General features: G+C 39.5%; 1 protein-coding gene across 1 annotated transcript in view; it reads left to right on the top strand.

The window, feature by feature from the left end:
• Nucleotides 1-13824: 13824 nt before the first annotated feature.
• Nucleotides 13825-14773, top strand: part of LOC145457005 (organic cation transporter protein-like) — a 44452-nt gene continuing 43503 nt past the window's right edge. The window contains exon 1 of the mRNA XM_080335158.1: nt 13825-14296. Within this exon, the coding sequence (XP_080191284.1) occupies nt 14151-14296 (146 nt within the window). The 5' untranslated portion in view covers nt 13825-14150. The remainder of the gene's footprint in view (nt 14297-14773) is intronic.

Raw genomic sequence — 14773 nt, forward strand, 5'->3', positions numbered from 1 at the left:
ACAACCCAATTAAGAGCCAAGTGACAGCGTCGCAATGTATTTAATCACCAACACACAAAAAGACAATGTAACGAGAATCCCCAACTTGGGCATGTAAAAGTATTTTACAGTATGGTAAAACGAATTCAAGCACGTGAAAATGAAATTCATTCATTTGGAACTACTCTGAAACACACACGTGGAGCTTGGCCATAGAAGTTCTGCAAGTGAAATGAATTACTGCAGTAAGCAAACTACGTCTTGCTCAACGGCCGCTTTTTAAAGTCCTTCACAGCATCTTTTCTCATATAAACGGACAACCGGTTTCAGAGTATACCCGCGTCGATCGCATCGCATCTATATCAACGGTTAACCACATGAAATAACAATATGCTCTTGTATATCGAAATGTATGCTTTGGAAATCGACGGATATTGTGTGTCCTGGTGTGTGTGTGTGTCTGTGTGTGTCCCGCTTCGTGCTTTAGCCTCCCGCAGAGTCAATATGTTGAAATTAGCAACCTCCATGACTTTGGTAACTGCTTGGTACACGGATAATGGTTGAATTTATGTCACCGTCGCGCTAACAAATCCGGGTTACTTGTGAGTTTTCTCACACATGTTTACTATATTGTGTCACTCTTTATTGGTCAATACATATCCCACCGTTCAGTTTGAAATCGGAAACCCGAGAAAGTATTAACCGGATCCGGATATCAACTCTGAATCGACAAACCAATGAACAATATTCGAACATGTTACACCCCCGTGTTTCCATGAAAATAACAAGACATTACACATCCAGTATACTTCACGATTGTTCATAGATACCAAGTATTCGCGTAAAGGAGGTGTGTGACATTACATACATCATGGATAACATCATGGCCGGCACTACAAGCATCATGGATTACAAATTCATGTTCTGAAGTCTCATACATGCACCGACTCTGTACATTCAATGTGGGGGTAGCTGACTTGGAGACAGAAAAACACACATATTTGACCGTAACATGGTCTTAGTATGAACCGACATGCATTCGACTTGTGGAAAAATGTGTCGCACACTATTTCACCGAGATTACAACCCTTTCACGGTTCACAACTTGATATACCAACTTCACAGGGTAGTTCGGATTCTCAGGTAGACTTGAATCGTGATCCGGATCTCGGAATATAGTAAAATCGGGGTATGTAGTTTAATTACTCACTCACTACTCTATATGTTGGTGGTGGTCATACCCTGCAAACTTTTTTTTGGTGTGAACGTAGTGTTTCACCTTACATCAGTTGGTTCAATGTATGTACCGGGTTGTGAAAACTGTCGCTGTTTTGACTATGTGTCACAATCAATACTAAATACGAGAATTCGTTACTCGTCGAAACGCCGCAGTCAGACATCGTTAACAGCGATTCCGTGTATGGCAATCTTGAGTTCAATTGCGGTTTTGTGATGTTAACCAAGCGGCTGTGTTTCTGCGGTGTGAAGACTGAATTCGTGTTGTTTCCCCGCAAGAGTGCGATGTCTATTTCACACCTAGAGCAATTATAAAACGCATCTTCGAAACTTTTGGTCTAGTTCATCCGCTTGCATTTCGAAACGGACCATCACGACAAGACTCTAACCCACCACATCCGTGGTTTCAGTTGATCATATCGAAGAATATCATGTCCATTCGTGTTACCACCCACAGATTTCGCCATCCTCACACGGTAGTGCTAAGACACAGACAAGATGCGGTGGTGGAAATATTGAAAATGAGAAAGCAGACCTTGGTGTCATTTGATTTGGATTTTACACCCGATGAACCCACCATTCGTACTGCGCATTGGGATGAGGATTCTATCATTGATGTCGAGGGAAAGGAGATGTACAGATTTGTTGGTGTCGTGAATATTCAACGAAAGTCGGGGTATATGGTTGTGCATGGTTCGCGTATTTGACTGTGGAGATATCGCTATACATAACGTGCTGTTCACCGTATCGATAGCACCAACGAATATCCGTGAAAGGGTTGTAATCTCGGTGAAATAGTGTGCGACACATTTTTCCACAAGTCGAATGCATGTCGGTTCATACTAAGACCATGTTACGGTCAAATATGTGTGTTTTTCTGTCTCCAAGTCAGCTACCCCCACATTGAATGTACAGAGTCGGTGCATGTATGATTGGTAATTCCGTTATTAAAGTTGACTATGTATAGGTACGTGCTATACGCTCCCGCAAAACAGATGCACGCAAAAAGTCGATGTGGAGCCGCGTTAGTTTTAAAGTTGTTCCATTATGAAATGCGCGAGGAAATTTGGTATGCTGCATGATCACAATGTCCTACAACTACGTACCAAGTTTCAGGGTGAGGAGTCACATATTAGCATGGTAATTCTGTTATTAAAGCTGACTATGTATATGTACACGCTACCGAAAACAGATTTAGGTAAAAGTTGCTATAGAACTGCGTTAGTTTTAAAGTTGTTCCATCATGAAATGTGCGATGAAATTTGGTATGCTGCATAATCACAATGCCCTGGAGCTCATTTAGGTACGTTTTTTAATGTAGTTACACATTCTAGTTGTTTTGATGTAAGGAAAAAATCATTCGATAACTCGATACAGCTAGTTAACACGCGTTGATGTGACTTTCCTCATTTGTATGCATAGCCTACGCGAAATTGGTTACCGAATTTTTCGATTATATTTATATTCCGTATTTTATTTAAAAATGAAACTGTTAAGTACTACTTAAAGTGTTATAAAATGTGAAAAAGTGTACAAGTAGAATTATTATTATGTCATGAATAAGTAGTTTAAGTAAAATGTCATTCGGGGACGCCCAAATGTTTTATTTTTTTCGCAATACATAAGTCTGTCTTGCATTTAGTTACCAGCTCTGAAAGCAAGCAAAGTTTGTGGTGTTTGCGCAACATCGAAATTTGTACACTTCACGCTTATCTTATGTCGAAAACATAAGTTAGTTAACAATATTTCGAGTCATGGGTATGAATAATTTTTAGAAAACCTAAATATGCCGCATCCAAACTTCGTAAATTTTTTCGATTAGTTTTTTTCGTTTCTATCTACTTTAAAAGACTCAGTGTGGAAGTTTCGAAACTTGCATGAATTGCAAGCTACATAATACAACTAGTTAACACGCGCTGATGTAACTTTCCTCATTTGTATGCATAGCCTACGCGAAATTGGTTACCGAATTTTTTTGATTAGTTTAGATTCCGAATTTTATTTAAAACTGAAACTGTTAAGTACTACTAAAGTGTTATAAAATGTGAAAAAGTGTACAAGTAGTTATTAGTATGTCATGAATAAGTAGTTAAAATTCATACGATTTTTCTTGTTGCGTTCCAGGATAAAATGTAATTTTTCGCTCTTTTCTTTATTTTTTGATTTTTATTAAAATAAGTATTCATTTTACAAAAAACGTCGACTTTTGAAAATGGAAAATGCGTGAGCTCGACTAACTTTTTACGTAGTTCGAAATCGCTACTTCTATGCATTAATTCAAAGTATTTGTCAGTCATCGTAACACCGCTCATATTGCGCGCTATCTATTTATTTCACAGATAACGAATTACTCCTGCTTTTATCAGAGGATACTTTTCTAGGATTTGCCTACTAACAGTACTTAGTTTAGATTAATAAAAGTATAGTGATTGAAAATAGATCACTGGATTATAGTTTACAGAAAACTCCACAATTCTATGTGACGTCCTTGCATACCAACAACCTTCGAACTATTCGCCGCCTCATAAACACTTGAGTAGGCCTACATCTGATGCGTGAGGGGAAAACATAGTTAAATTTGCATATGCATTTAGTTTCCAACTCTGAAAGCAAGCTTAGTCTATGATCATTCGCGTACCATTAGTATTCATTTTACAAAAACGTCGTGTAAAGGTAAAGTACTTGTACATTTCGGAGTACTCAAGTATCAGTTTTGTCAGCTTATTATATGCTCAGTATATTATACGTCACAAATTGTGGAGCATTTATGTGGGTGCTCCAGGGTGCTCTTCATTGAGTGTTCGTGTTGGGTGATAAGTTTAATTTGCAAAATTAGCGTGTTCAAATCAGGCCTGTCGCCAACATAGTGATGTCGCATTAGCCCTAAATACACATAATAGAATATAAAGGAAAAGTATCATCTAACGTATAATGAATGTTATCTATTTCTCGGAAGCAAGTTATTATCAAAACATAGTGGTCAAAATTATCGCAGAGCAATACCGATTTGCGTAAATTCCGTTATGCGTCTGACTACGTTACTAGGGATTATATAGTTAGTTAAGGAATTAGGAGTCCTATCTTCCCAATCGGTATGGAACAACATCAAAATCATCACAAAGCAATATCGACAAAATCTGCTTACTTTTATAACTTTATATTTTGTGAAGTAGAGAGTAGTTTAAGGTTATGTTTGTCTAACCTTGGCGAGTGCTATTGTCACACTCGATCACCATCTTCAAATCATGGCTATCTCAATGATGTTGACTAAATTTTCGGCTTCAGAACGTGTTAATTAGACCTAATCGTTTTAACGCTGGGGTTCGCGTACAGGCATCGATAGAGTTTGTATAAATAAAGCCCTGCGAATCGCACGCCTACGGCTATAGTTCGTTCGATTATTTTCACCTTGGGATTCGCGTATATGCTACTAAGCTGTTACGACTTTAGAAAATTCTACAAGACTATTCGGAACGCGCACATGCGAGTGATTTGTTTCCGTAGCTCCGAACTGGAGAATCGCTTGCCTGCGTCTAATGAAAATAAGTCGTAAAATGTGGAGGCTGCAGAGACAGTAACTATACTCAACATGCAAACATTATACAGGTAGTGGTTGTACTGCGAGCTGATAATAAGGCTTAAAATGTGGAGACCTCGGAAATCGAAACCGCGATCTGTCTGCACTCAAAATCGCATTTTATATTATTCTAGGGATTATTATTATCAAGTCGCATTTAAGTAATTAATTAGTGATGATGCATTTATCCGTGCGATATCGCAGTCTTCGTGAACATACATACTCTAACAACATCAAAATCATCACAAAGCAATATCGACTTTTGCGTGAAATCTGTTATGCGTTTTTCTACGGTAGTATGCGCAGGTGTCCAGAGGCGGACTTTCTACTATATTCGCTCCTAACATAGCAGCACCCGACGCAGCTTACATTATTGCGTTATAAGACGCCGGCGGCGTTTCACTGTCGGTTTAATTACCCTTTTCTAGTGAAATGAAAAGGAGTGAATCGTAATTACGACTTCGGAACGCGCACATGCGAGTGATTTGTTTCCGTAGCTCCGAACTTGAGAATCGCTTGCCTGCGTCTAATGAAAATAAGTTGTAAAATGTGGAGCCTGCAGAGACCGTAACTTACATAAAATCAAGTTTAAAAATATGGACGGATGAGTTATCTCTGAGCAATAGAGTAATATAACCGCCTATGGTTTAGTGGGGCATTGCTATAATGTATATCCAAACAATCGTTACAGACTCTGAATGTTACCAAGGTCATTATCACAAAAAATCATGCATCAGAAGCGCAGGGATTAGTATTATCAAGTCGCAGCGCTCAAAATCGCATTTTATAATAATTAATTAGTGATGATGTGTAGAATTTTGATATATCATCATAAAACCACACCTAGTTCAGCGTTGTTCATAATATCCGTGAAAATACAAAGTCCTAAATATACATAATAACAATATCTGGCGAATATAGCCTTGCATAGACATCACAGTTTTTGGTTATCATGACAATAACTGGTTTCCGTAAGCAAAGTGTTATTGCAGGTATAAATACGCACATAAATCAATTGAATTCAAATTCACATTCACAAAAACGTGTTATCTGAGAGCTCATATTATCCGCGAAAATATAAAGTCCTAAATACGCATAATAATATTATCCGGAGAATATAGCCTTGCATAGACATCATAGTTTTCGCACCACTGAATCACAAGGTGTCGCTATGGCGGGCAACAAAAACGGATCATGACACTACTCTCGTGACTTTAATTGCTACTCACACTTTGCCACATTGCCTTTATTTTGAATCTGGATTACGCATGCCAGGTTCGTAGGCAGCGTAATCGCGGCATATCAATGAACAGGCTTTAAAGTAAACGAATTTCCTGTTCAGTTGATAGAGCCTATGGTTTTAGTCATTCATGAAGCAAGTTTTCTGTTTTGAATTCCAAGCAACCTTTCGCGGGCAGCACAGAATAGCTTCGCGGTCCGCATTTGGCCCGCGGGTCGCACTTTGCCCATAGGTCTGCTATAGGCTATTGAGTAGAAACTGTTGCTCTATAAGTCATCAACATCCCAACTTTCGCGGTCACGCTAGTCAAAGTTTGATTGACCTTGTAACTTCACTTTAACTTACGTCAGCCAATCAGTTTTTTATAATAAAACGAATGTCAAAAATTACCCCACGGGCTGCTAAAAATCTTTTCATGAGACACGGGTGGGTTGATCACCCGTATTCTAAATAATCGTATTAAATTGCCCATTCACTATCCTAGAATAATACTACAGATTAATATGATCCGGTTTAAATAGGACAGAAGTAAGATCCATGGTTGGTAACACAGTGTCCATTGTGACGAATTTCATGGCTGTATGGTATGGTGTATTCGATCTTGGAAGATAAATTGTATCGCTGCATGGTTTTATAATGAAGTAAGACGGCAATTGCACCGCATAATATTGAAGGCAAGCCCCGAAAAGTTTACGGAACGTGTGGTTCATCGTGGCACGCATGTCTGGTTGATCTTACAAGCTTTTGCCTTGCCACGATGTGTCAGGCATAATAATAACGAAGGCTGCAGTCGAAAGACTATGAATATCATAACGACCAACCAACGATGGAAAATGTATTATTTATTTGACAACGTATTCACTAACACTTTAACGTTGGGAAAGACTTTTATAACCAAGTGAGCAATGGAATAATTACAAAATTTTATTACTATTATATGATCATCAGCCAGAGGTGGCAGAGGAAGTACTCTATTAAAGAATGGATTACCATTCGATTTGGCCAAGGGATCACATACCGTTTGGCATTGTATCGAAAGTGACTACTCCAGAAAAGACATGATGGAACTTCGTCATTACCGCTTTAGCAAATACATTCGGTCATCTTGATATGGTGACTACTTCGCACAGTTGCTTTTATATTGCACTGATAAAAGTTATGCAAACATATACTTGATCTACTTTCATACTTCAGAAAGCCAGCGTGGAAATACTACGTATTTTCATTTACAGAAATCGTTAGTAGAAGTAGAAGTTTTCTAAATACGTAAGTACGTAAGTCGCACACGTAGGAAAAAAAACTTGAGTACTTCGTCAAGATAGAATCTCATCGTTACTGACTACCTCGGATATTTACCATATGCCATATACCATGCGCGAGCAGCACATTAAAAATCTTAGTTTTAAAAGAGCCACAGCACAAACATCAAAAAGTGCCAATTATTTTCCGTCACAATGAACTGTTGGCTGTCACATGAGGTATATTATTGTGTCGTCATACGGTTCGTCTCCACCTGGACTGGAAGGTGTTTGAAATCATGATCATATGACGCCAAAGCAGCGGGGAGCAGTTCCTCAAGTGCTGTCGAGAACTTAAGGAAGATTTCTGCTCGGTAATCTTATTGCGCCATAGATCTGTACATCAGTTCTCATGCGTATGATGCACCTTGTTGAAATATTAAAAGTACCGAATTGTTTATTGGATGCTGAATGTCTGGCCAGGACCACCCCTTCTTCGTGCATGCAATGTCCCTCCTCGAACAGACGCATTAGGCTTATTTGCTGAGTAGAAACTCAGTGGTTGTATAACCTTTTTACGGAGATGAGTTTTCTTCAAGCCTATAATAATACCCAATGCTGATGAGTAAAACCAAGGTTCATAGAATGGTATGTTTGCAGAAAACAAACAACCCTGCAATTCAGTGAATTAGTTGAGTAAACGGAGTGTCTACGACGCTCGATAGATGCGATGACCTTTGTGTAATCATCATTTGTAATATTGGAGTATATATAGTGGTATTGAATGCAGGGAATAGTTTGGTGAGACTTCTGCCGCCAAATTCATGGTTTCATGCTTGAAGTGAGATGCATGCCTAGGCCTATTACATGGATTATTAAACTGGGGTACGCCTAAGCCCAGACGTAGAGGAACAAATTCACTGTGAGAATTTGCTGCAATAACGATTTTAAAGTTTGTGTGTCAACGCCAAGCGTGAAAAAGGTTCGACTTTACGAAATGCATCGTTTAGGCTTAAACCATCACGCTTACACTATACATTGATGTGTAGCGTAGTAAAATAGCATTTACAATACTGTGCAACGTTACCAGCTTAAACTACAGTAGCTGTAGTGAATCTCGGATCAGTACTGCAGAACCTGTGTCATTGGCGTATGATGAAGGCTACTTGATGATCGCTAAATTATTCTTCATTGCCTTGCTTGCGTACACTGTACCTTGTATATTATATAATTATAATCAGAGTATAGTTTATGGTGCTGATCAGCGTGAAGCGGGTTTTCTGACAAAGTGATTCTGCATTGAGCCAAACCAGGGTCACTTTAGCCAGGCCATTAACATATCCATTATAGGTGGGTTATTAGCGAAGGTTGTTTTTATAAAACTTCAATACGAAGAGAGCATTCTCGGAACTTCTGGCTAATTGCAGTTAGACCTTATTATGTTATGGATTACAAAGCCAAAAATACACTTTACACACAGTCGCAAATTCACTTTCGGTTGACATATTTGAGGGTGTACGCCATACATCCGTGTAAATGGAAATTGTACGCATTCCTAAAAAGATTGGACATCTCTGGCATATTTCATGATCCAGTATGGGCCTATTGTCCGTAAGACATGGACTGAAAGCATGTGGTCCGTGTTAGATTTGCGCTAACAGTTATCGCGATAAGAATCATTCATTAATTATATATCGTTCGAATTTCTACTTATTGATTATACATCATAGTGGCATATTGCGCTTATTTAAATAAAAGTGCCGTGATATTACATTCCGTTTGTTTACTACCTGTTGATGTGACTAAGCATTTATAACATCTCAACGTTATATTTCGACTACAGAGCCTAGTGTTTGTGTAGGGTGAGGATACTGACGCTACTGACGTCCGTCTCTATTTACATGAACTAAACGAGCGCATTAAGTAGATTTGATCAAAAAAGTTCTCCAAATTTTGCAACTGAATGTCATGTAAGTCTGTCGGGTTGACTTCATTTTCAAACTCCACATTATTTTCATCACCAATAGCTAACGTCGAAATTATCTCGATAATAGTGCACTATAGCGGGATACTGATCAATACGTCAATTAGCAATGTTTTTTTTCTGTTGATATAGTGAAAAATGCATCGAAGTAATGATTTGGCGATAACTATACTAGCAATGTGACTAACTATCCCTATACGACAAGGGCTTGTAAACGAACCTCGAGTTAATTTCCATTGATTCTTAGCAGGTTCCACCGTCAATATGTATTACACTTAACGGTGTTAACTCTGATTTTTGCAATGATTGTAAAATTTGGTTCCACGCAATAAGCAAAACGGTCGCCGTAAATCAAAACACAAGATTTATAGTCAAATGATATATTTAGGTTACCTTATTGGAATGCAGCATTTTTCCCAAATTTTGCTAATCATCATCGTGAGATCATATTTTTTCGCCTGTCACTGGTAGATCCGTGATGACATTTAATAGTTGAATTTGTTACCACTATAAATTAATGACTCTATCTTGTCTGCTAAAGATAAGCATACACCCGTGTTGGAATCATGTGTGAATAAGTCAACGTTTTAGTCGAAAAACATGATACCAATAAATTTGAAACATCAATCTTCCGGAAACCGACATTCACTGGCCAATACCTTCGTTGGAACTCATTTAGTCCTAGCCGCAGAAAAATCAACCTCATAGGCACCCTCGTGCATAGAGCGTTGATGATATGTTCGGGTAATAAACTGAACTCAGAACTTGACAATATCCGGAAAATCTTACTTGATAACGGTTACCCTGAACATGTCATCAACCGTGGCATAGAGAGGAAAGTAACGCATTTCAATGCAGAAAAGTCAACAGAGCCTACCGAACGAACAACCAAAGATGTTTACATCCATCTACCTTGGATAGGGCCTATTTCCACCCGTTTTGAAAAGCAATTGATTTCAGCGGTCAATAAGTGTTACGACACAGTGAAGACCAACGTGATTTTCACGACAACGCAACTGCTCCCCGCAACACGTAAAGACGTGCTACCCGCACTTCAGCAAAGCAATGTAGTTTACGAATTTAAGTGCCACTGTGATTGTGGCTACGTGGGAAGAACGTCAAAGCGCTTGCAGGAACGCATAAATCAGCATGTCCCTAGATTCATTAGAACACGCTCGATGAAAAGCTCACCCTTAACTCACCCGCTCAAGATTGATGCGGACCAATCAAAGGCCATAAATTCTGCAATCGGCAAACACTTGTTGGATAATCCCGCCTGTGCGAAAAATTATCGAGACGACAGATTTCGCATACTCGGAAAGGGTCGCTCACACTTTCATTTGTGCGCCTTGGAGTCGACTTTTATCAAAATACACCAGCCAAGGCTGTGTCAACAAAAAGAGTTCGTGTATCATCTAAAAATAGTACATTGAACGCTCTCGTATTCGACATTTCGTGCTGGTGACGTCATATTTTGTGTTACGATTGTTGATATACGCTGTTCTTTCGAATTCTCTACTAGTTGCTGACGATTACCCCTGACGAGTGTCAGCCGAAAATATTCGGGTTCATTTTAATATGAATATACTATTCAATTGTATATTGAAGTTCTGTACCTCAAAGAAGCTGTTTAAGTCAACTATAAATAGCGTGCGGCCATCGAATTGGAGTCAACTACTATATGGTCATTTACACCTGGTCAATTTTCTTCAATTTTATTCCGTAGCTGCCCACTTGAAGCACGACCCACTTCTAGGCTTTTATAATACACCGCTTACACGAATGAGGTGGCGAGGAGGAGCCTAGATAAACCTCCAACTCTTAAGAGGGAATTCTGGAGTCGACCTCGGTCGGACTCGAACCCACAACCCATTGGTGTTGCAGCTGTGAATTATATCACTACGCTATGTAAAGATGATAATAATTATTCAAGGGGCAATCTGCATTACATCATACGAGTATGAATAATGTTGAATGTCAAACTATATATCTTTTATGCCACCACATTAAATATAATTTTGGTTGTTTTCGACCATACCTATTTCATTGCGGTTTGTGACAATTCTGGGTATTGCTCGCCATTTCACAGAAATATCATTACCACTGACGTGCGTAGCTTCATTCTCCGTGTTTTGAGATTTGTTTGTTTGTTTTGTGGTATTCATGGTGTTTATCGACTACTATGGTCATTTACACCAGGCCGATATTGTTCATTATTTCCCGTAACTGCCGACTTATAGCACGGCCCACCTCTAGGCTTTTTGTAAGACACCGCTTACGCGGATGAGGTGGCGAGGAGGAGCCTAGGTAAACCTCCAACACTTAGGTATCGGAATTCTGAAGTCGACCTCGGTCGGACTCGAACCCGCACCCATTGGTGTTGCAGCCGCGGATTATACCACTGCGCTATCTCGCCACAGTGTTTTGAGGTCTTCTACAGCAGTTGAAAATATGATAGAAACAATATTTCTCATCGATAATGTAATTCTTTGCGAAATGTTCGTTTAATTACGGGACCCGAAAAAAGTGTATTTGACTATACTCAACTCGAATCATCCGAATCATTACTCGGTTTTTGATTCGAGTCATAGCTTTCATCCCTATCTGCGACCCACTTTGGCTGTTGGACAAGCATGTCAACTGAGTCCTTTGCCCTGTTTACGCGCGACACTGCATTTTCAGCCTGCACATTATACCTAAATATCACAAGTGATGTTTTGCAACATATTTATTCACAATAATGAAAATAATCAAGATAAACGCTTGCTCGAATATTGCAGTTGTTAGTCCGTTTTAACATAGCTACTACGAATTCGAACTTTTGAGTTCGCATTTCCTGACAAAGTCTGGATTCTGGACATTGACACCATATATCTGTCCCAACATTTTGCAGAAAAGGCATGTCAATAATACTCGATACAAGGCTTCATTGCTATCTGGCATAAAAATCTGCGCAATTGTGGTGGCCACTGTCCAGATTATTCCCTTTTGACACAAGTCGATTAAGAAACCAAGATATGGTTCCGGTGGAAAGGAGTCCTTCAATATGTGTTCGGGCGAGTGACGTTTGGATCACTGCTATTGACTCTACCGACTGTGCTATCCACGGATCAGTATGATATTACGTTTGCTTTGCATTAACCCGGTAATTTCATGATAAGTAACCAGGACATTCGTGTAATGCCATGTAGCCATTTTGTGGGCTATGCCTGCCATATATTTAGAATACCAAATACCATTCTCGGACAGTAAAAACGTAAAGAAAACGATCGCCAGTGCGTCATCTTTCTAATCAGAATTAACGATATATTTTAAGGCAGTTGAATGAATGTAATACAGTCGTACACGAATATCACTATACACCAGGGGCGGGCAACATACGGCCCGCGGGCCGGATCCGGCCCGCAAAGGGATTTTGTCCGGCTCACGGACAGTTTTCAGTCATATATGATAATGTGGCCCGCGGCTACAGTCTGCCGAGATTCCCCGCTACTTGCTTACTACGTCAGATTTTAGTGACTATGTTATTTTCTACATTTATGCACACTTGCGCAGTGTGCGAGTGGAGCTTGCGCGTAAGTTCGCCGAAGCGAGAAGACTTGCATTATCGGCATTTACGATGTACTCAACCCTAATATCGTTTGCAGTAATCATTGTGTTTGTAGACTACAATTATACCACGGCACACTCCTAGGCTTTTGTAAGACACCGCTTATGCCAGGGGTCGCCAACTCAAAACGAGTTGCGGGCCACTTTTCAAATTTCGTAGATGCCGCGGTCCGCATAAATTCAATATCGAGATAAAATAGGCCACACAGATAAACAACGACGCATAGTGTCCTATATGGTGTGTACACAAGCAAATCTCACGGTTTGGTGAAATTGGTCTACATCACACTTTCCCTTTGGTCAAAGGCAATTTGACGGTAATTTTTGACCGGCTTGCCGAGCATTCAATTTGATAAAACGGGTAGGCCTATCAATCGAAAGCTACCGCTGTACTGATTGAGAAAATATAAATTCTATTCTAATCGTGGTCCTGGAACTCCCCTAAATTAGCTTCGGATGTTGCATTGTAACGGAGTTTGGTATTGTGACGCAACAATGCCGTCTGGGAGCAAGTGAGGAGCAGAGTAAATCGCAAGTGTATTTGCCCCTGATTGAGCATTGAGCATTCACGCTCTTACTCTCGTGCGCGCTTGCTCCTGAGCTGCTCAGACGGCATGGCATGGCTGCGTCACAATACCAAACTCCGTTAAAATGCAACATTCGAGGCTGATTTAGGGGTGGTTCCAGGACCACGAGCAGAATACAATTCATATTTTGGCAACCAGCACCGCGGTAGCTTATGATTGATATAAGTTTTATCAAATTTATTGCTCAGAAAGTTGGTCAAGAACTACCGTCAAATTGCCTTTGATCAAATGGAAAGTGTGACGTAGACCAATTTCACTAAGCAGCGAAATTTGCTTGTGTTCATACCATATAGGACACCATGATCAGAGAGAAGCAGACATGGCGGTATGACAATACTGTTCTCAAATCCACATTATATCCTCGTCATTATCGGCGAGAAATGGCTTTGCAGTGACATTGCTGTCGTTAAAATAAATTCATTAAATACGATTTATTCCATGTATATGTAGACAAATGGGCGAATAATGTATCGATTCAGCAATCCGGCCCGCCAAGTACTTAATTTTCATATATCCGGCCCGCCGACTGGAGAAGTTGCCCGCCCCTGCTATACACGAATTACACGAATATCTAGTTTTTCCCCGAGTAAAATATACTAATATTTTTAATCCTATGATCCATGTCTAATGTTAATGCAGTCGACGTGAGGTGAAAAGCAGATTACTTTGGAGCCCTCTACCTCGTTTAAAGGCTTGCAAAATGATTGACTTCGATGTACTGTTGGCAAAGTTGGGCTACTTCGGGACATACCAAATAGTCGTTTTCTGTTCATTGATCTATTTTCAAGTTCCGTCCGGAATGAATTCAATAGCACCAGTCTTCATCTCTTACAGTCCAGAATACAGGTAAGTATAAATGAGACGATATTTAGGCAAATCACAGAGACATATTTACAATAATTGAATATCAGTTTCATTTATAATTATCGCTATAATGTCATCTACGTCAGTGGTTCTCAATTTTTTCAGCCTTTCGCACCGGTAAAACATCGAAATATATCTCGCGGAACGATGAACTACGAAAAATCAGAATTAACCCTAAATTAAATCACGACAAATATATGCAAACCTGATGTAATGTATTGGACACTCCTTAATGTTGCCTTTCAATGTTAGATATTCGTACGTGGTTATATTGAAGTGTTTGCAACGGTAAGTTAGTGAAGTTGTTGTAAATACCCTGAATTTGATGCAACTCTGCTGTTTCGGATGACTTCTGTTATACAGCCAGGAAACAAAAATTACAGTAATGCTGTCCGAAACGATTTGTAAGCTACTTTTAAACATTTTGCTCAAAATTTGCGACATCACGACGTAAGGCCA

Source organism: Botryllus schlosseri, chromosome 15, assembly GCF_051294905.1.
Source record: "Botryllus schlosseri isolate E-star chromosome 15, Bs_hap1, whole genome shotgun sequence".
In the NCBI taxonomy this organism is placed as follows: Eukaryota; Metazoa; Chordata; class Ascidiacea; order Stolidobranchia; family Styelidae; genus Botryllus; species Botryllus schlosseri.